The sequence below is a fragment of the Eschrichtius robustus genome, chromosome 13 (assembly GCF_028021215.1).
Source record: "Eschrichtius robustus isolate mEscRob2 chromosome 13, mEscRob2.pri, whole genome shotgun sequence".
NCBI classification, from domain to species: domain Eukaryota; kingdom Metazoa; phylum Chordata; class Mammalia; order Artiodactyla; family Eschrichtiidae; genus Eschrichtius; species Eschrichtius robustus.
This window is the reverse complement of record NC_090836.1, coordinates 18,828,823-18,849,139: the sequence shown is the minus strand read 5'-3', so window position 1 is coordinate 18,849,139 and position 20,317 is coordinate 18,828,823. Positions and strand designations below refer to the sequence as shown.

Here is a 20,317-nt window from a genome sequence, read left to right as displayed (position 1 = left end):
TACGTCTGAGAGACACTCATGAGCAGCTGTGCGAACTAAGCCTAAAGTAGTTAAGCAGCTTTTGGTTTTCAGTATTTTAATAAGGTTTTCAGGAAATAGATATATAGAGTTCAAGAAGACATAAATATAGCATGCGTGATATGTGAGCTTTTCTTTATAATGTGACATATAACTGTAATACATAATTTTCTCTCTATACATAATGTAACGATATTCATTACTTTTCATTCTTTACTATCTGTCTGTTAAAAAAAAAATCAGATGGGTAATCTCCTTAAGTGTGAAATTTCACTCTTTTCATATATATGCATATGTAATGTGTAACTGGATATTCCGTTACATTATTATAATGTAACATGTAAATGTAATATATCATTCTCTCTCTGTATAAAATAATGTAACTGATCGCCAGTTACATTATATATAAAGAGTGAAATTTCACAATCAAGGAGTAGATTACGTATTTGACTTTTTTTTTTTTACAAATAGTTAAGACTCCAGTTTGATGCAACATGGATTGTATCCCAGCCACCATCCTAACGTTCTAAATTACTATGTCTTGAAGTTTGCTCTGACTTTGCACATCACTTCTTCTATAATGAGACTCTTCTTTTTAGTCTGTACTGAATCACCACCCAGTTTAAGGTTGTATACTCCCTTGAACCTGCACTCTCTAATTTCTATTTCGTTAGGGGAAATATATCTTCTTCAAAAGGTTGTTTTGGGTTGGAATATTAATTTCAGGTATTTGAGAATGTAGCTTTTTGTGCTGTCCATTAACAAGATACACTATCATTGTACTGAAAATCCTACCTAACACTTCATCTTCTCTTGCTTATTTAAAAATTAGATTGAGTAACTATCCATTTCCTGTTTTTCTTTCAACTAGATTAAAAGATTCCGAAGGACAGAGTTATTCTCTTCTAGAGCTATGTAAAAATAGAACTAAATTGAACACTTTAGGTAGTCAGCGTTTCTTAGTTGCAAGTGTGTAATTGCCTAAAATCTCAAAGGGATTCAGTTTTATAAAAGCATGTTATGTTGAGTTGTTCACTACTTTTTGAGATGTAAACTATTACTGTCATTTTAGGAATCTTTACCAGTGTCACCTGTACTTCAAAAACAAGATAAAATGCTAAAACGATGGCAAGATATCAAGCTATGGCCATGCTCTAGACAAGTAACAGTAGTAAAATGAATTGACTGTGGTGTCAACCCAGGCGTGAAGACATTACCCCTAAAAAAGGCATCAGTGAGGTATTGATCTAGAGCTCAGTTCATGCCTACAATTAAAAGGATATAGTAAAAGATTTGTGATATTAGCAATGAAGAGTTTTGACCCTTAGAAGAAAAACATAAAATAGTATGAAATATAGTTTGAATAAATCAATAACTTTTAATATCTCCTAAAGTGATCATCTTTTTATAATTATAAATAATTCTATAGATTATTGGGAGGAGCATGGTATTTAAAGTGAAAATATTTTTTTCTTGACATCTCTGAAATGTTTATTTGCAACCCTCGCATCTCAGCTGTATATCCTTCAAGTGACCAGATTGTATCGTTTCATATATGGCATGTATAGTTGCCAGTAAATTTTTAAGCCAGATTCTTTGTTTTGCCTTTTATATAAGTATGGTAAATCCTTAGTTTTTACTTTTGTAGGGTGAATAAAACACTTCAAATTCACTAGTGTGTTTCCTGTAAGAAATGTAATTAGCTATTTCTAAGCTTTAAAAATTCCATTAATAGGGATTAAATACTATGGTATTTCTGAATTTTCAGTGGTAATAAGTTAGGCTGAGTTATGATTACTACTTGAATTTTCTCTGGCTCATCTCTGGCATTAAGTATAAAATAGGCTTTGAAGATAAATTTAATTTTTCTGTAATATTAAATAAATTGATTTATCCTAATTTTATCTTAATTAACCCCTAAATTTAATAGCCAAAAAGTTCCTTTGACTTCTTGCTTACAGTTGTAGGTAATTATTGTTAATCCAATTACTAGTTTGTGATTAAGTGCTCCCTACTGTATGCTTGCCTTGCTTTCACCTAGAATCTAGGGCCATTACTTTCTGTAACCATTTCAGTGAGCTGCCATAGTTTTCAGTCTGTACTGTCACCTGATCCAAGCATGCGCCAAAACATCCACTGTTTCTGGCTCTTGTCTGCTGAATCTGCTTTGCAAAACCCTTCGTTCTTTGAGCTTTTGCTTTAGCCAAAAACCAAATTTAAGAAATTCTTTGGAGTGTGGACATATGCCATTTGCTTCCTTAGCCCCCCGTTATGTAACTCTTTAGCTTTTATTAAGCTTGTAAATACTTTATTAAGTACAACAGTGGCATCCCCATGTGTAATTGTGTGGCTCATGTGTCAAAATAAAGGCTGCTTGTGAACTTGTCAGAAGAGAATGAATGCTCTACTTGCGCTGCATTCAGCATTTTTTCTTGTTTGTTTTTTTTTTTGTTTTGTTTTTTTTAAATCAGCCACTTATTCTTTCATAGTGTTTGGTTTAATTATCTGATTATTTTATGTATTATACCAAGGTAAGTTTGATGTAAATAAACTTTGTATTCTATGTTACATGTATCTCATAGTAATTATTAGTACATATTTTTCCATTTAGGCATGCTGGCCTTTCTAAATAAATAGATCTTGAACTTAAAATAAGTAACCTCCTCCATTTTTCATTAATTTAAACAACAATATTGTGGATTACTTCCTGTAAAATTCATTTTTAAAACAGAAAAGCTACCATGTATTACTTGCAGCAAGATGTAGGCAAACCTAATGTGAGAAATCTAAAAACGTAGTATACGATTATTTGGTTTAGCAAGTAATATTGTAAACTTCCAGAATGATTTAAAAAGTAAATAGCACGTTCTACTGTTAAATTTTAGAAAAGTTAGACTTTTTATTTTACATAGTTTTTCAGGAAAATAATTATTTTCTAAACTGAGATGTATTTCTCTTATTTGTGATATCTATTTTCAAAGAATCATAAGTACTTTGATAGATTGAGCAACTACTTGAATAATAGTTCGTCTTACGATATAAAATTTCCCTATTAGGAAAGGATGATGTTAAATAGATATCCAAATTGGTCTGGAAACATGTATGTCCTAAAAAGAATGGATTTGAAAGTATATTTGTGCTGTTGACGTCTCCATGTCATTTAGGAATATGAAGAAGTTCTTTAACATAGTAGAGTATGTGCAAAACAGGGCCACCTAATTGTCTCACACATTTCTTAATTCATAATATTGATTGCTAACACCATATTGTAGTATTTTCTGTTTCTTTTCCTTCTTTATTTTATCTCGTACTCTGATCTTTTCCTGAGTTTCCTGGAGTTTGCATTTCTTTCTTTTCTTCTGAAAGAAAGTTTTAGGGTAGCTCTGTATTGGATCCAAAACTTTAAGTCAAGAACTGGCTGGCATCATTTGTAGTTCTGGCTTTTATCTCCTCATTTCTCCCCTTTGCTGATCTCCCTGCGGAGGAGATCATAGGAATGTGAGCTATACCAAGCCTTTTAACCTTTCTTTACTTTGCTGTCTTCAGTATTTCACTAGTGAGTATGATTCTACTTATTCTACTTATTTTGAAAAATGTATTTGAAAACTGCATAAGTCCTGAAATTCAAGAAAGAAGGCTTTTGGATTGTTTGATTTTCAGTCTTAATAGTGCCTTTTATGTGGAAAATTTACCGTAAGAACTTAGCATAGTATTTAGAGTTGTTTTTTCTATTCCAAATTGTTCCCAAACGGAATTGCCACAAAAAGAAACAAATTAGGATATGCTGATTACAGACCGTTTCTGTTTTTAACATCTTTGCACTTAAAAAGTTACTATATATGCAGCTGCTGTTCACCGGTAGCTAAATGCAAGTGATTAGGAAGTATGTGTGACAGATGCTCCATCTATAATGCTCCATTACAAGCAATATTGGACTCCTCTATGGTAATAAAATGCAATTCTGTGATTCTAAAGCATTTTCTTAATGACAGAGCCATTTATGGAGTTACAGTGTTCTATCCGAAATTTGTCCTTATATACATTAACCAGATTCTTTGTATTAATCTTTTAAATGTATTTGCTTTCCTTATTTTGCATTGGCCAGTCCCTTTATTTCTTGCCACTTTGCTTCAGGACCCGCATCTCTTTAGAAGAATGGCTACAGATGGCTTTCTGCTTTTTAACATTGACAAATCTTTGCCTTGGAAAGAACCCAGGATATAGCGCATTATAAAAAATAGATACCAGGAAATGAAATCAGAATTTAAGTTAAATTTATGGATATGACTCACAAGGTATCCACTCAGTGAGGTGAGACATAGGATGTCCTTTTAGGTTAAGATTGGAATCTGGAAACTCTGGGTCTACCTTTCAAGTTGTATCAAATAAAATACATCCCTATAGATGTCCCTTAAAGTAATAAAGCAAATAGAACTAGGTGGTTTATCTTCTAGCAATCGAGTTTAAAATGTTAAACTTTTTGAGAAGTAGCATTAAATTAAAATGTTAATAAGCTTTTTGAGAAGTAGCATTTTAAAGATGTGAAGTTTTAAAAGCTGTTGTAGAATAGTACTTCTTTGCCTTCCAGAGTATGCTTATTTTAAACATTTCTTGTTCAAATAGACAACGTGCTATTGAGTAGTGAACTGATTTAAAATTTATTTTTCAGATGAACCAGAAACTCGAGATGCGTGGTGGGCAGAAATCAGACAAGAAATAAAATCACATGCCAAAGCATTAGGCTGTCATGCTGTAGTGGGCTACAGTGAATCAACTAGCATTTGGTAAATGAAAACAACTTGATTTTCTAGATGCTGTAAGTTACAGATTGTCATCTGAAAGGGGGAAAGCTTTATGCAGATACAGGGAAAAGAAGAATAGTGGAGTGGTCCAGGAGCATGGGCTTTTTTAGAGTACATCACACCGAGGTTCATACGCCATTTTTACTACTTAATTAATGTGAAACTTTGGGAAAGTTACTCTACTCCTGTGAGCCTCAGTTTGCACACTGAAGTGGAGATAATAACTGCCTATCAGTTAAGGTTATTGAGGGATTAAATGAGAATATAATACTGGCACATAGCAAGTATTAACTCTAGGCCTACTTTACTCCAGTTTGTGACTCCACTAACTCCTCTGGGATTTTGGAACCCTTGATCTATTGTAAATGAACTTGCCATGTGTCTTTAAAGTTCATTGTAAACTCTTTCTGCCTTCTTTTACTAACTGTAACTTAACTTTCTCCTGCCAACAAATCATCCTTTCTAACTCTACCCAGTTAGGAAGGGACTTCCATACTCTTAGTTCTCAATCCACTTTTCTCCTACTTTTCATTTGGAGAGCCTCTCCTCCTTTAAAGTCCATGCCATTCCACAGTTCATAATTTTCTACCTCCAAAACTTTCTTCTGCCTTGTTCATTACTGCTTGGCCCATCTCCTCCAGTTAAACAAGGTTATCTCCCTTCTAACAGCCTGGCATTGTACTTTCTCATTCTCAAATCCTCTATCCCCACGTGACTTTCAGCGTTATTTTGGACCTCATTGTGGCTTGAAACTGCTTCTCTTTAAAAATTTGAAACCATAAAATTTCCCTCTTGGATCACAACTTAATATTTTTCCACCTATCCTATTTGCTCATTGACACCTAATTTGTTTTGACCCTTATCCTAACCAAGAGTTTTCCCAGTTCCTTACATAGGTTCTGACTTTACTTGCTATCTGCCATCCTTGAACCCTACTTTCCACTCGTTCAGAAGTTTGTAGTGGATATCATCTAGAAACTGTTTGACCTTCTGCTGTCTTATTTTTCCACCTTGTGTTGGATAATTCTTACTGCTAGCTATTACATGGATAACTCTCTTGTGGTGGTGGCGATCATTTTTGTTGGAGAAAAAATGATTAGACTGTAGTAAATGAGGATGTTACAGAGCCATGCTATTTCATCTTCTGAGGACCCTTTCTTTTCCTTTGCAGACCACGTATTATACCCTTGAACTGCTGTATTCCCATAGTAGCTGTTCTACTTTTGTTAAACTACTAACTTTGTTATGCTTATCCTGCCTTACTCCCCAGTAGGTAGTCTTGCTTATTCATGGATTTCGTGTCATGCACTCTCCGGTCTTAGGGATATGGTTTTAAAAGACATAGTTCTTGCCACCAGATTCACATTCTCCTGGAGAATTATGACAAGTATAATATATTTTATGATAGAGACATCCTAGGATGCTTTAGGATCTCAGAAGGCTGGAGGTTAGAAGTAGGATTGGAAGAAAGTGTTAATGAAGTAACTGAAGCTTGAACTGAATCTTGGGAGATGAGCATGAGTTATATCAATGAAGAGAAAAGGCATAGGGAGGGTCTTCAAGGCGAAAAGACTAGCATGTGGAGAAGGCCAGAGGTGTAGATCAGTGGCTGGAGATAAATCACAGTTGCAGGAGCCTATAGAAATGAGTTCAATTAATTATTAGAAGTTTGTGTTCACCTGATACAAACTTCTCTTTTCCCTCTAGACCTCAAAATATCTTTGTCTTTAAATCCTGTCTTTACTAGTTTTTTCTGTTCTAACCCATCCAACTTACTATTATTGGATTCAGTTCCCTGAAACGCATACCTTGAAATGCACGCCTGCTCTTGTAGCTCCTTGATTTGGCGCCTTCTGTGGCTCCCCGTTACTTTTTCTGACGTTCTCAGTGCCCACTTAAACATTGTAAGCCTGGCCTCTTACAGATCAAGTGACCATTTCTTTTATATCCTTTCTTCTGGTCCATTTACTCTTTGTTTCCAGCATTTCGTCCCTAGGCTGCTACTTTTCTCATTAGCTTTGGGTGATCTCATTCAATAATTATGTTGATTGTTTAATTTTTTTTTCAAGCTGGGTGGTATGTAATCAAAGAGTTTCAAAGAATTCTTTTGAAAATCAGTTTTTATCATACATATAATGATGTAGCATAAGCTCTGTTTAGTTTATTTTGTATTTTATTTGTTTCAGATATCTTTTTATTATTAAGTTTGAATTAAGCTATAACAATATAGATATTTACATAGTTGTGCTTTTAGAATAATTTTAATAAAATTCAGTATACACTTAAAAGAGTATTTTAATACAGTTTGATGGGTTATTACTGGATTCAGCAATATAGTTTATTACTACCTTTATTTTGAAGCATTCCAGCTTTATTCTTTATCAGCTTTACCATATTTTAAAGGAGTCACACTGCTATATTTAAAATAAAATGCCTTTCCATGAAAAAATAAAAAAATAAAAAACAAACAAAAAACAAATAAAATGAATCAATTGTCATTAATATTATGCTTTATCTTTTACAATTTTTAAATAAGAAAGAATTCTTATCTTTTCCATTTTAACAACATTACTTCTGTTTTCTATTCTAGGTTTAGGAGGTAATCCTGTGATATTAATATTTAGTAGAGTCTAACTTTAAATTTAAATTGTCACCCTTGTAATCACTTTGATATTTAACGTTTTCCAAAGTTAGATTCCCTGAAAATGTTAACTTGTTTATGTTTTTTTCTTTTGTAGTGAAGAGGTCTGTATTTTATCTGCATCTGGCACAGCAGCTGTACTGAACCCTAGATTTCTGCAGGATGGCACCGTGGAGGGCTGTTTGGAACAGAGGTTGTCATGACAGCCTGGCTTATTTTCCTTAAGGGCAGAGAAGGGAGAGGTTGACTTTCTTCCTCTCAGAGCTGGGCTAGTCCTTCTCTATGAGGGTGGGTTACAGGCGTGCAGTTTTGAAATCAGGACCAGGCACTTTACTGATTTTTACTTAATCCATAGCAACAAAGAAGTGTTGGGTTCTGCACTGTATGACACATCATTATTTCTAATATCTTGATAAATGACACATATGATTACCAATCGAAGGATTTCAAGTATACATTTTTTTGTTTGCTACAGTGTAGAAATAATTTATTTTATTTGAGTTTTCTCTTCCTTTCCTTTTCCTTTCTCTTACCTCCAAAACAGGAAAAGGTCATGAAACAATTTTCATAAAATTCTTAATTTACAAAACAATCAAAACACTATGTTATCGGAAAATTACGTATAAAAGCTTCAATTATGTTATAAAAGCTTCATGAAATATAACTTTAATATGTGTGAAAGAGAAAGTAAAAATGAAAGCATTAGGTAAAATGAGATTACTTTTTGTTTTATTTGATTATTGGTCCCTTTAATCTGTTAGCTTCCATAAATGTCATAAGTATTTTCCATAAAATGATGAAGTTATCAAATATATATACAAAAAACTATTAGTTTGGTACCAGAGTTTTCCCAAATAATATAAATTTTAAATACACCTTGCCCTACACTATGCATATTTATTTTCCCCCAGTATTAATGTATTAGTGTATATTAAGGAAGAAAGCAAAAAAAATTCTGTATGTGATCAAATTTAGTATAAATTTGCAAGTCTCTGTATAGCAAAGAAAGATATGCTAGCTCTGGTAGGCACACAGAAGACCTTGGTCAGTTTCTTCTTTTGTCAGTATTAAAAATGAATTTTGTCCATAATATATTTCTGAGCATTAAAAGTCATGGTAAATAGGAAAGTGGAGGTGGAACATTTTGAAGTATATTGAGCAATTGGAATATTCCTTTGAGAAAACTGACTTTGCCATTGAGTTGTCCCAGTGCTGTCATATAGTTCTCACCTGTGGCAATAGATTCCATTCTTCACTAGATAGAAGCCTAATTAAACAAACAACCTTTCCCATCCGGCTTGGTTGTTTCGGTATTGTGGCTTGGATGGACACAGTGAGCTCTCTTGAATGGCAGTCTGATGCAACAGATACCATCCCTATTTGTAAAAGAGGAAAATGTCTTTTTCTTTCTGCTATGAAATTATTAGTGCTTACTAGAGAAAATTTGAAAAATGTAGGAGAGTAGAAGGAAGAAAAAAATTCCCTAGGGTATGAGTATTCAAAGATAATGCCTTTTGTACATTTCATATTTCAAATGCTTTCATAAATTTTAGCACTTTTATTTTTTATGCCTTATGATGTTACACCACTTATGTTCAAATTTCTGTGAGGTGTTTAGTTAAAAATTGCCCCAGTTTTCATCTTCCTGTGTCCCCTTTTAACACATGGGCTTTGGATTCAAACAAACTGGCATAAAAATCTGAGGTCTGCTACTTAGTACTTAGTGTGACTGAGCAAGTTACTTAGTATCTCAGCTTGGTTTCAGGCCAAGTGGAACTAGTTTTTGTTGCCCTCTGTTGGGTGTTATATTACAGGGGGTGAGTATTTAGCTATAGTTTTCTTACTTAATCTTCAAAAAAACAAAAAAGACCCTTTCTAGGTAGATATTGTTGTTGCAGTTTTATAGAGGAGGCTCTGAGAGGTTAAATGACTTGCTCAGCGTCACACAGCTCTGCCCAGATCTGTCTGATTCCCCTGTTACTTCTAATAGGCGAGAATGCCATCTCAACAATAAAAGAATAATATCTGGGAGAAACTTAATTTGATTTAGAGGGTTATTGTGAAAATTCAGTGAAATAATGTATACAAAGAATCTACAGAAAGCCTGACTCCTGGTAGGTGTTGTATGAGTTTTCTTTTCCCTTTTTAATGTGTCTACCTGCCAAATTTCAACTTTTAAAGGGTTGCTTTCGATGAAAGGGATTTGAGAACCCACATCTTACCAGAGCCATAGAAGATGTGGCTGTGTGAAAGCTGGGATTTCTCCATGGAGCTTCCCTCTGTTTCCCTTCCTGTTCTCCTCATTTCCTCATATTTAATGACTGAGTAAATACTTAATCATTCTAAAATGATTTCATAAACAGCACAGTACAACAGACATTTTACAATGAATGGGGAGGTTGTGGGTTGTTCATTTGTGCTTTATGTATGATGGATATTCATTTCTGAAACACGGGTGTTTTGGTTTTGCAGAAATGCTAAAACAGACATCATAAATTAGAAACTTTAGAGTATGCCTAGCTTTAACTTACATTTTTTCCTCTTAAATAGATTTGTTTTTAACCATAGATTTTTTTCAAATTGTTAGGTTGGTTAAAAAGTTTTTTTTCTTAGGAATTATTTTGTGATTTTATTTGTGTTATCTTTGTCACACAGTAGAAAAATGTCATGCTTATTGTCTAGCCATTTGTTTTTATGTTGTATCCCAAAGGAAAAACCGTTGGAATGATAGTGGTTTTTGTCAGGTGATAAGTCATCAGACATAAGAATTGATGCAAAATGACTCTACTTGTATAAGCCTCTTCTTTCATAGCACGGTGCATGGTTCTGATTTCCTGGTCATTTCTTATCAGTGATAGTGGTACTTACTATGGTCGAAGTTGTGGTGTAGTTTGTATACTAGTACTGGATATGTAATATATGTTTTTGAAAAAATGCATAGAATTTTCAAGAATACCTTTTTTTTTCTTAATGTATTCTTAATAGGCTAGAAGAAAATTTGCCTGCAGGCTGTGGATTTTGCCATATACCATATGATGAACTGAATATGCCATTTCCAGCTCATCTCACATATTGCTATAACTGCAGGAAACAAAAAGTTCCCGATGTTCTCTTTACAACTATAGACCTCCCAATGGATGCAGCAGTTATTGGAAAAGGTTGTCTCATTCAAGCAAGGTATGTTTGTGAAGACGGTATTTGGGGTCCTTGGAGGAGTATAGGGTATGGAGTCAAATAGACGTATTTTCAAATATCTGCTCATTCCTACCTGTGTGATCCTGGGCAGGCTTGGCAATTCTATCTGAACCTCTTACTTTACTGTATGGAAAATATGGAGGAAAAATATCCTCTTTATGAAACTCAGATAAGTTTATATGCAAAAGCAGTTTTAAACATTGAAATTCTGTACAAATGTGTATTATTATGAGGATTATTAATTAACCTGTTGCAGGCTGGGGGTGTGACTCAGTATGCTTTAATGACATTAAATATCTAATACATTGTGGAAATTGACTTTTTCGTCTTCTTATGAACAGTGCTATGTGGTGTTTCCTTTACAACTTCAGTTAGCTGTTAAGAGTTCCTTTTAAAGTGTACTGGAATAGGAAATGCTAAATTGTGGTTGGCACACAGGAAACAGCTGCAGCTATCTAGGTCACCAACAACTGCCAGGCTACCAAATCCATTGAGCATTTCTGTCCTCATTTTACTTAACATCTCAGCAATAATCACACACTTGATCATTTTCTCCTTCTTGAAACTTTTGACTTCACAATGCCACACCTCCTCCTTTTTCCTACCTTTATGTATAGTCTTCAGTCTCCTTGTTGATTCCTCCTCATTTCTTGTTCCTTGAGAGCCGTGAGTTTGGACCCCCTTTCAAAGCTTTCTCCCTAGTTGAACTCATCAACTCCTATAAGTCTGTATGCTGTCTGTAAGTCTAGGACTCCCAAATTTATAGCTCTAGTCCAGAACTTTCTTCTGAGTTTCAGACCCATATACTTTCCTGTCTGCTTTACACATCATTTCCTTAGGCATCTCATACTTGTTCCAAATTGAACTGCTGATTTTCTCCATTTCTTTCATATTGGTCTTTTCTGTTTTAATAAGTGATACTTGCTCTATCCAGTTCTTTCTTCCAGATATGGTATTCTACCTCCCCATATCAAAGTTATTACAAAGGCATGTTACATCTTCTTCTAAAGTATGTTTCTAATCCATTTACTTTTGCTTTCATTCCCTGTTGCATCTTAGACCTTCCATTTAGGATTGTTTTTCTTTTGCTTGAGTTATCTCCTTGAGTATTTTTTTTGGTGGATCTGCTGGTGGTGAACTGTCTATTTTTACTTGTCTGAAAATGAGTCTATTTTATCTTTAAAAGATATTTTGGGCTGGCAGTTATTTTCTTTAAGCACACTGAAGATACCCTTCCACTGCCTTCTGGCTTTCATTGCGACTGTTGAGAAATAACCTGTTAGACTAAATGTTGTTCCTTTGAACTTTGTCTATTTTTTCCCCTCAGGCTGTGTGTGAGCTATTTTATTTGTCTTTGGTTTTCTGCAGTTTCCCTATGAAGTGTTAGGTATGGAGTTCTCTTTATCCTAATTGTTATACCTTGGGCTTCTTGGATCTGTAGATTGGTGTCTTTCATGAATTTAAAAAAAATTTTAGGTTAGTTCTGTGTTTCATCTGTTCTCTCTTCTTGATACTCCAATTAAAAGTATGTTAGACTTTCTCACTGCCTCCTCTATGTCTGTTATTTTCTTGTCTTATGTTTTTTAATCTTTTTGTTTCTTTATGTTATATTTTGGATATTTTCTTATTTATCTTTCAATTCTTTAATTTTCTCTTCAGCTGTCTTTAATATGCTATTACACCTAATAATTGGGTTTTAAAATTTTTGATAATCTATTTTTATTCCCAGAAGTTTTATTTTGTTCTTTTTCAAGTATATCATATACTATAGTCTGTGATTGATTCTGTAACTGATGATTTTAATATCTAAAATCTTTTTTTTCCTGTTGTTTCTGCTGGTTATTGTTCATTGTGTTTTCCTTGCTTTGACTCGCAGAAAGTTGCAAAAATTGTATAGAGTCCTGTGTACCCTTCAACTAGCTTCCCCCATTGGTGACATCTCATACGGCTGTAGTATAGTATCAACTAGGAAATTGACATTGTTATAATACTGTTAACTATGCTACAGACCTTATTCAGTTTTACACTTTTTTAAACTTGCATTCATTTGTGTATATATGTATAGGTCTATGCAGTTTTATCCCACAAATAGATTTGTGAAAACCACCACCGCAGTCAAGATACAGAACTGTCCCACCACCACAAAAGAATTTCCTTATGCTACCTCCTTATGTTTGTACCCTGCATTGCTCCTTGCCCTGGTCCTGTGATGCTTTTAGGAAGATTTTTAAAGATATAGTTTATTCAGTTTTTTTTTTTCTGTTTTAGGTAAGAGGGGGTTAGTCTTCATCAGCAGTTCTCAGAGTGTGGTACCTAGACCAATAGCGTCACCATCTTTGGGGGACCGTATAGAAATGCAAATTCTCAGGTCACGTGCCAGACCTGTTGAATTGGAAACTCTGGGGATGGTAATTGTTTTTTAACAAGCCCTCCAGATGGTTCTGATGCAAGGCAGAGTTTGAGAACTATTGGCCTAAATAGCCTGGCTTGCCAGTTTGGGGATCTTTCCTTCATCGTCACAGCTACCTTTTTTAGTCCAAGCTCTCATTGTCTCTTACCTAAATTTAAGCCTCTTGTCTGCCATCCCCACATCAGTTCTCTTATCTTTACTCCATTCTCTGTGTAGCAGTATAAACGATGTCCTAAAATATACTTTGGATCGTGTTACTACTTAAAACCTATGTGGGGGTTCCCATTGCTGGCAGAATAAAATCAAACTCCTCACCATGACCTGAAGCCCCTAACATGCTCATGCCCATGCTTAACTGCACCCTCATCTGTGCTGCCCTCACTCTTGCTCACTTCACTTGACCTACAGTGGTCTCCTTTTGGTTCTTCTAATATGCCAGCTCCATTCTGTCATTGTCTTTTTCCAGCACTCCCAATTCCATCATGCTTTTAAGATCCCAGTTCAGGTGTCATCTCTGCTGTGAGGCCTTATGTCGAGTTATTCTCACTTTTCTTCACCTGGTTTATTTTCTGCACAGACTGGATTCTTAAGCATTATCTGTGGTTGCCTTGTTTCTTTGTTTATTCCTACTCCCCTCCCCTCTGCCCCCACTGGAATATAAGCATGAACAGGGACTTGGTGTTTTATTCATTGATCAGTGCCTTTGTGTTTTATTCATTGATCAATGCTCACCACCTAGAACAGTGCCTGGCACATGGTGTATACTCAAGTAGGCTTTGTATTCTTTTAATGAGTAAATTAAGTTTTTTCCTTTGCTATCCACCCATTATATGATCACAGGGAGTTATGAAATCTAAGATGCAAAATTATATTCTCTAGTGATTTTGATCAGTATTTATTTCATTTCTAGAGATTTTGAGATTTTTTTCCTTTTTATTCAAATAGGACTTTTAGCAAAAGTATGTACAGTGAAAAAAATGGCAGAAAAGATTATTGATAAAACTTAAGAAGTCCGTTTGAAACAATTAAATGTTTTATCAAGCAAACTTTTAGAAACTTTAAAAAAATTGGACATTTCTTAAGATTGTACCAAGAACACTCTCCACTGACTAAATTATTTTCCTTAACAGGTTGTGTCGCTTAAAAAAGAAGGCACAAGCAGAAGCAAATGCCACAGCTATCAGTAATCTGTTGCCATTTATGGAATATGAAGTGCATACTCAGCTAATGAATAAACTAAAACTCAAAGGAATGAACGCTTTATTTGGACTGAGAATTCAGATCTCAGTGGGTGAAAATATGTTGATGGGCTTAGCGGTGAGTTTCGATGTTTTGGTTTTGTTTTGTGATTCCTGTAGTTGTAGATTGTTTTATGTGATTCAAAGAGTCTTCTAAAAAGACTTATCTAAAGATCTGGCATTAAGGCTTTTAAGGCTTTAGGGACATTATAAGAAGTAAAAAAAAATCTAGTGATAGGCTTTCAAATGTTTTTATATTTATAAGATTATTATTTGAAATTAATAAACTATTACATAAATTTATCTATATTTATACTATTATTATATTTTTGTATTCTGATCATAATTCCTATGGTCAGATTTCTAAGAATTGCCATGTATAGTTTGTTTTGTAAGTTGGCCACCACTGTTCTGAACTTTATTATTGTTTGTACATTGCTAAAACAGGGTTTCTCCTTCTTGGCACTGTTGACATTTGGGGCTGGATAACTCCGTTATATGGAGCTGTCTTGTTCATTGTAGGATGTTTAGCAGCATTCCTGGCCTCTGTCCACTAGATGCTAACAGCTTCCCCACAGTGTGACAACCAAAACTGTCCCCAGACGTTACCAGATGTCCTTTGGGGGACAAAATCACTCCTGAGCGGGGAGGACCACTGTGCTAAAAGAATCTTCAGTTTTAATGGAGAAAATCAATACATGAGAGAATGTGCACCAGTGCTCAGCAGTGCAATGTGCAATAAAATATGTGTGTTTCTGAAGCGCTAATAAATTGTGAGGCAGTGAAAAGCTCTTTATCTCAGCTTCATGTTCACCTTGGCTTATTAGAAAATAAGTTCCGACTAGAAAGTTACCAGTGGGGAAAGTGAGAACTGCCTTTTTAAGTAGCCTGAGACCCAGAGAACTAGATACCTGCAAAATATTTATGGAAATTCTCTCATATTCTCCACACTTTGTCAGCCAGAATTTTTGTCTATGTCACCAGTACTTTTCAAATTGGAATTCTCTGTCATCTTTCTGAGACATGCATAGAAATTTAATTTTAAGAAATTTATGGGGGACTTCCGTGGTGCTTCAGTGGGTAAGACTCCGCACTCCCAATGCACGGGGCCCAGGTTTGATCCCTGGTTGGGGAACTAGATCCCACATGTCACAACTAAGAAGTCAGCATGCCGCAACGAAGACCCAGTGCAGCCTAAATAAATAAATAAATAAATAAATAAATAAATAAATAAATAAAAGAAATTTATAGAATTTGTCTTCTTTTCCTTAGTATGCATTTGTAGATAAAATGCTAAATTGTTTCCTGCTTCATCTGTTCTTTCTATAAAAGCAAATATGCAAATTTCTGTATGTAGGGGATAATTGTGTGTTGATGATTAATTAGGAAATCTCACTTTTTTAACAAGAGGAATTTGCAGTGATTAATAAAGGTAATCTGATTCATATTAAAATACTTGATATTTAGATTAACTTGGGGAAAAGAGTGTTCGTTATAATTCACCCATCTAAAAACTCACAGGCTTAGCGAGGGCATAACATAAATGTGTAGTCAGGCTGAATACAGAACTGTAGTTATTGGTGGGTGTCTTCGGAACTAAGAGCTTGGTTTAGATTCAGAAGTTTAAAGAACATTGTGCCAATTGTAGCAAACACTTGATGGTTGAGCCCCAGGAAACTAGTTTGTGACCCTGGTATAATTCTTCAGTGCCTGCCTCAAATACTGCCTTTTCTGATTCTTACTAATCTTTTCTTCCTGATCACTAGTGACACTCATTATAACTGTTTGAGCTTTTGATCTTTGTGCTGTTTTAGCCTGTGCAGTTAAATCTCAAGGTCCCAAGAGTTGCCTCCATGATAGCTAATCCCCGACGAGTGCCTCCTGGGTGTCCGGCACTGGGCTGCTCCAGAAAGAATGTAATATTATCTTCACTTTAGAAGACGAGGACACGGATGCTGTGATAGGTTGAGACTTGTTCAAAGTGATATGGTTGTAGGTACCGGAACTCAGTTTCAAACCCAGGCCTGTCTGGTTCCGGAGTTTGTGTTCTCAGCCATTCTGGGCTGTTGCCTCATTAGTGAATGCAGTTAAAGTGTTAGAGATGGGGCACTATGGCGCAGAAGGTGTTCTGAGCTTGAGCATGAGACTGGGTGGTGAGTGCAGTCATGGACACATGAACAACCCAGGAGAAAGAGCTTCTGGGGATCAATTTCATCTGCTGCCCAGACTTCATCATAGAGTACTATACCCTTTCTAGGAAAGACTTTTACAAAATTGGCAATTGTGTAATAACAGTAACAACAACAACAAATCTAACAATTCAAAATACGCAAATATCCAGAGTTAAAAGAATTGTCTTCTCTTTTCTCCATTCCACTCCTTTGATGTTAACAATTTGATGTTTGTACTTTTATACATTTTTTTTTTGCTTTGCTTTACTTACAGAAGCATATTGAAACATAAATGCACATAGGTGTGTGTGTGTGTGTGTGTGTTTTATCTTGTTTTGTATTTCCCCTAATAGTTTTTCAGTACTAATGGCATGTAGTACTGTTACAAAGTCACAATTTAGTAGTTATTTAATTAAATATTTAAAATAAGTCTGTATCAAGTTTTCTCTCTTGGTGATTATGGAGGCAGAATGGTATAGTGGAAAGTTCTTGGTATTCGGAGTCGGAAACAGATTCAAGTCTCTTCCCCACATTTATTGACAGTGTGATCTTAAGTTTCCTATCCTTTCTGAACTCAGTTTCTTTACTTGCTTTGCATGTTTCCCTTTTACTTTTGCCACTTTAAATGTAAACTACTCATTCATGAAAAATTTACTTTTTAACAACTTTCAATCATATTTTTATAAGCTGTTTTTTTCAGTGCAGTTTTTTACAATCATAACAAAAAACTTTAAAGTCCAGTTGGGTATGCAGTGAAAAGTAAATCATCCTTTCACTGCTGTCCCCGACCTACCCACAGTTCTTGCTGGAAGTAACCAACCCCTGTTACCAGTTCTGATTTTTTGTGCCCTTCCACATATGTCCTATGCAAGCACTGGTGCTAATTATCTTTTTCCTCCAGGGCAAGGACCACATTCCTGAATATGAAAACTTAAGGACTATTATTCTTTAGATATTTTTTTCTGATTATTTCCCCATTATTTTTACCAGTCAGCCACAGGTGTGTATTTAGCAGCTTTACCAACGCCTGGTGGTATTCAGATTGCTGGGAAGACTCCTAATGATGGCTCGTACGAGCAGCATATATCTCATATGCAGAAGAAGATAAATGACACGATTGCTAAGAATAAAGAATTATATGAAATCAATCCTCCGGTAAGTGAAATAAATCTCCACTGTGAATATATAAGTTGCTATTTAGATTTTAGTATATTTTTAGGTTCTCTTAAAGACTTTTCCGCCACTGTCTAGATTTGCTCTCCTCATTGCTCATTCTTTCACCTCCCTTTACATCCATGCTCAAATGTCTTATTTTTTAGGGAGGCTGACTTTGACCACCCTATTTAAAAAATTAACTCTCCTGTCAGTTTTTGGTACTTCCTATCCTCCTTCTGTGTTTTATTGTTTTCTGTTTCTCTTATCTCTGTGTGTCTCTGTGTGTGAAATATGTTTTTGATTTTTGTCTATTACTTGATACTCCCAATAGAATGAAGCTCCATCAGGGCTGTATTCCTAATGGCTAGACCAGTTCCTCCTGGTAGTAGCCACCTGATAAATACTTGTTGAATGACTAAAGAAATGGCTTAAAATGTTCTTTTTTAGTAAGAAGAAAGATTGCTTATCTGTGGTAGAAATGTTCAAGAATACAGAGTCTTTTCTTTCTCATTTTGTAGTCACTGTAATAGGTACCCTGTCAGATTTATCTAGGGCAGGTTAATGGGGAGTGTAAGTAAGATAAATGGATGCGAAGGTGCTGCAGAGGTAGCTGTGTTACGAAACTGTGGTTGCAGTTTTATGCAAGGTATGCCCTAGCAATGAACATTGAAAACATTTTTGAAAAACCTTTTTTTAAAATAATCCTTTTTTTTTTTTTTAAAGATAGTTCTGTTACACCAACAACAGGTTTGTGCTTACATACCCACATTCTCTTGATATTCCTTGTGGCCAGCAGATGTTTAGAACCTCTGATTAGCTGTGATCTTTGGCTAAAAAATGGGTAAAAGCTTACTAACCCATGTAAGATTGTAGCCTATACTGACCTCAAAAAGATCATTATTGTAACTATCAAAGTTTATTTAACTAAATAAGTTGCATAGCAAATACATGTATATAATATGTGTATTATATAAATATACACATACATATATCATATTCCTCATTTTACTATGTGAGGCTTTGAAAAGTTACCACTGCATAAGATATAAAAGATTAGAATCTTATTTGGGTACATAAATCTTTAATTCTTTATAGGTCATTAGGACTTTTAAATGCTGAGTAGAAAATACCTTCTGAGCTGGAAGGACCGCCAATTCCCTACTAATTGTAGTGTCCTCTTTGTACACTAGATGTCAGTGTTGCCTTGCTGTGTCTGTGACAGTTTCTGGATTAGTGTATGAAGCTTGCTATTATCAATTAAAGGAAATAGCTATGTACTCTATAAAAGGTTAATTACTCATAAAGGTTATAATTAAATATGGACTATGAATACATTTTACATACTCCCCTTCCCCCCGGTAGTTTTCTGTTAATATAAAAATGTAAAACCAGACTGAAGCATACAAATATCAAATCATTATGTTGAACACCTGAAACTAATATGTTACATGTCAGTTGTACCTCAATAAAAAAAAAAAAAAACGACTGCAGTTTACAAAAAAACCCCAAAACAGAAAAAGACAGTCATATGATATAAAGCAATTATATTTCTTTTAGGAGATATCTGAAGAGATTATAGGATCACCCATTCCAGAACCTAGACAACGCTCAAGACTTTTGAGATCTCAATCAGAAAGCTCTGATGAAGTTACAGAATTGGACCTTTCACATGGGAAAAAAGATGCATTTGTTTTGGAGGTATTATTGCATTGGACTAATTTCTTAAAGATTTTGGAAGATAAGATATATATTTTTACAGTCAGGTCCTAAATTGATGTGATATTTTTGTATCATTACAACTGTTAAAAATATCAAAAGAATATTTTATTATAGAAATTACAACAAACTTGGTAATATATCTTTTGTTTAAATAAAAGTTTAAAAAGTTTTGGAAAATTAGTTTTGGAAAAATTAGTGTTTGGGTTGAAATATAATTAAAATATTAAACTTTTGGAGCTTTTTTTGTAAACTTGGATTAATTTCAATAAGAAGGTTCTCTCTTTCACTTACTCTAATTATTACCTGCTTTATATGTCATAACATGTTACTATAATTATAACATTTTTACATGTAACACAATAATATAAGCACTGTGAATTCTGAGTGTAGTGTTTTTTTACTGAATTCAGAGGGTGTAATTGAACTTTCATTGTAAAAACGCATCCAGAATGAACTAACTTTCTTGGAGAATAAATGTGACATGAAAGGTTTATGGAGCCTGTGCCCTCACAGATCTTCTTCCCATGCACTCCCCTGTAGAATGGTTGGCTTTGAAAGGATAGACGATCTTCCTTTGATATTGAAGGAAAGGAAAATAAATGAGGATACTTAGAAATGTTTTCTGGTAAGGTGCCAGTTGAGAGAAAAAATCAGATGCCTGGATCTCAGTAAAGCAGGAAGGTGACAGTAGAGTTGTATTGGGATGGGATTGGAGGTTTGAAGAGTCTAGAATAGTGCCCTTGAATGTGATCAGCATGTCAGCTGTGGGAGATGCTCAAGGCTTAACTGAGGTGAGAGTGTTACCTTGTAGAAAACTCAAACTATATGAATTTGTGCCTCTTTCTCATAATCTCTACAGTCTGAGAATGGAGAAAAAAAGTGGAGGTTGGTAAAAGGTTAAGGAGTAAAAAGTTCCAGGGTACAGTTTAGAGCAGTTGTACTCAAAGTGCCCTGTGATGGTGGCATCA

At 34.7% G+C, this 20,317-nt stretch overlaps 1 protein-coding gene across 3 annotated transcripts in view; it reads left to right on the top strand.

Moving 5' to 3' along the window:
- C2CD5 (C2 calcium dependent domain containing 5) overlaps positions 1 to 20,317 on the top strand; it is an 81,393-nt gene that overhangs the window by 40,603 nt on the left and 20,473 nt on the right. For all 3 annotated transcript variants that reach the window (XM_068559943.1, XM_068559942.1, XM_068559941.1), the window contains exons 11-16: positions 4,688 to 4,802; positions 7,559 to 7,654; positions 10,447 to 10,638; positions 14,197 to 14,383; positions 17,466 to 17,630; positions 19,188 to 19,328. In XM_068559943.1, coding sequence (XP_068416044.1) covers positions 4,688 to 4,802; positions 7,559 to 7,654; positions 10,447 to 10,638; positions 14,197 to 14,383; positions 17,466 to 17,630; positions 19,188 to 19,328 — 896 coding nt within the window. The remainder of the gene's footprint in view (positions 1 to 4,687; positions 4,803 to 7,558; positions 7,655 to 10,446; positions 10,639 to 14,196; positions 14,384 to 17,465; positions 17,631 to 19,187; positions 19,329 to 20,317) is intronic.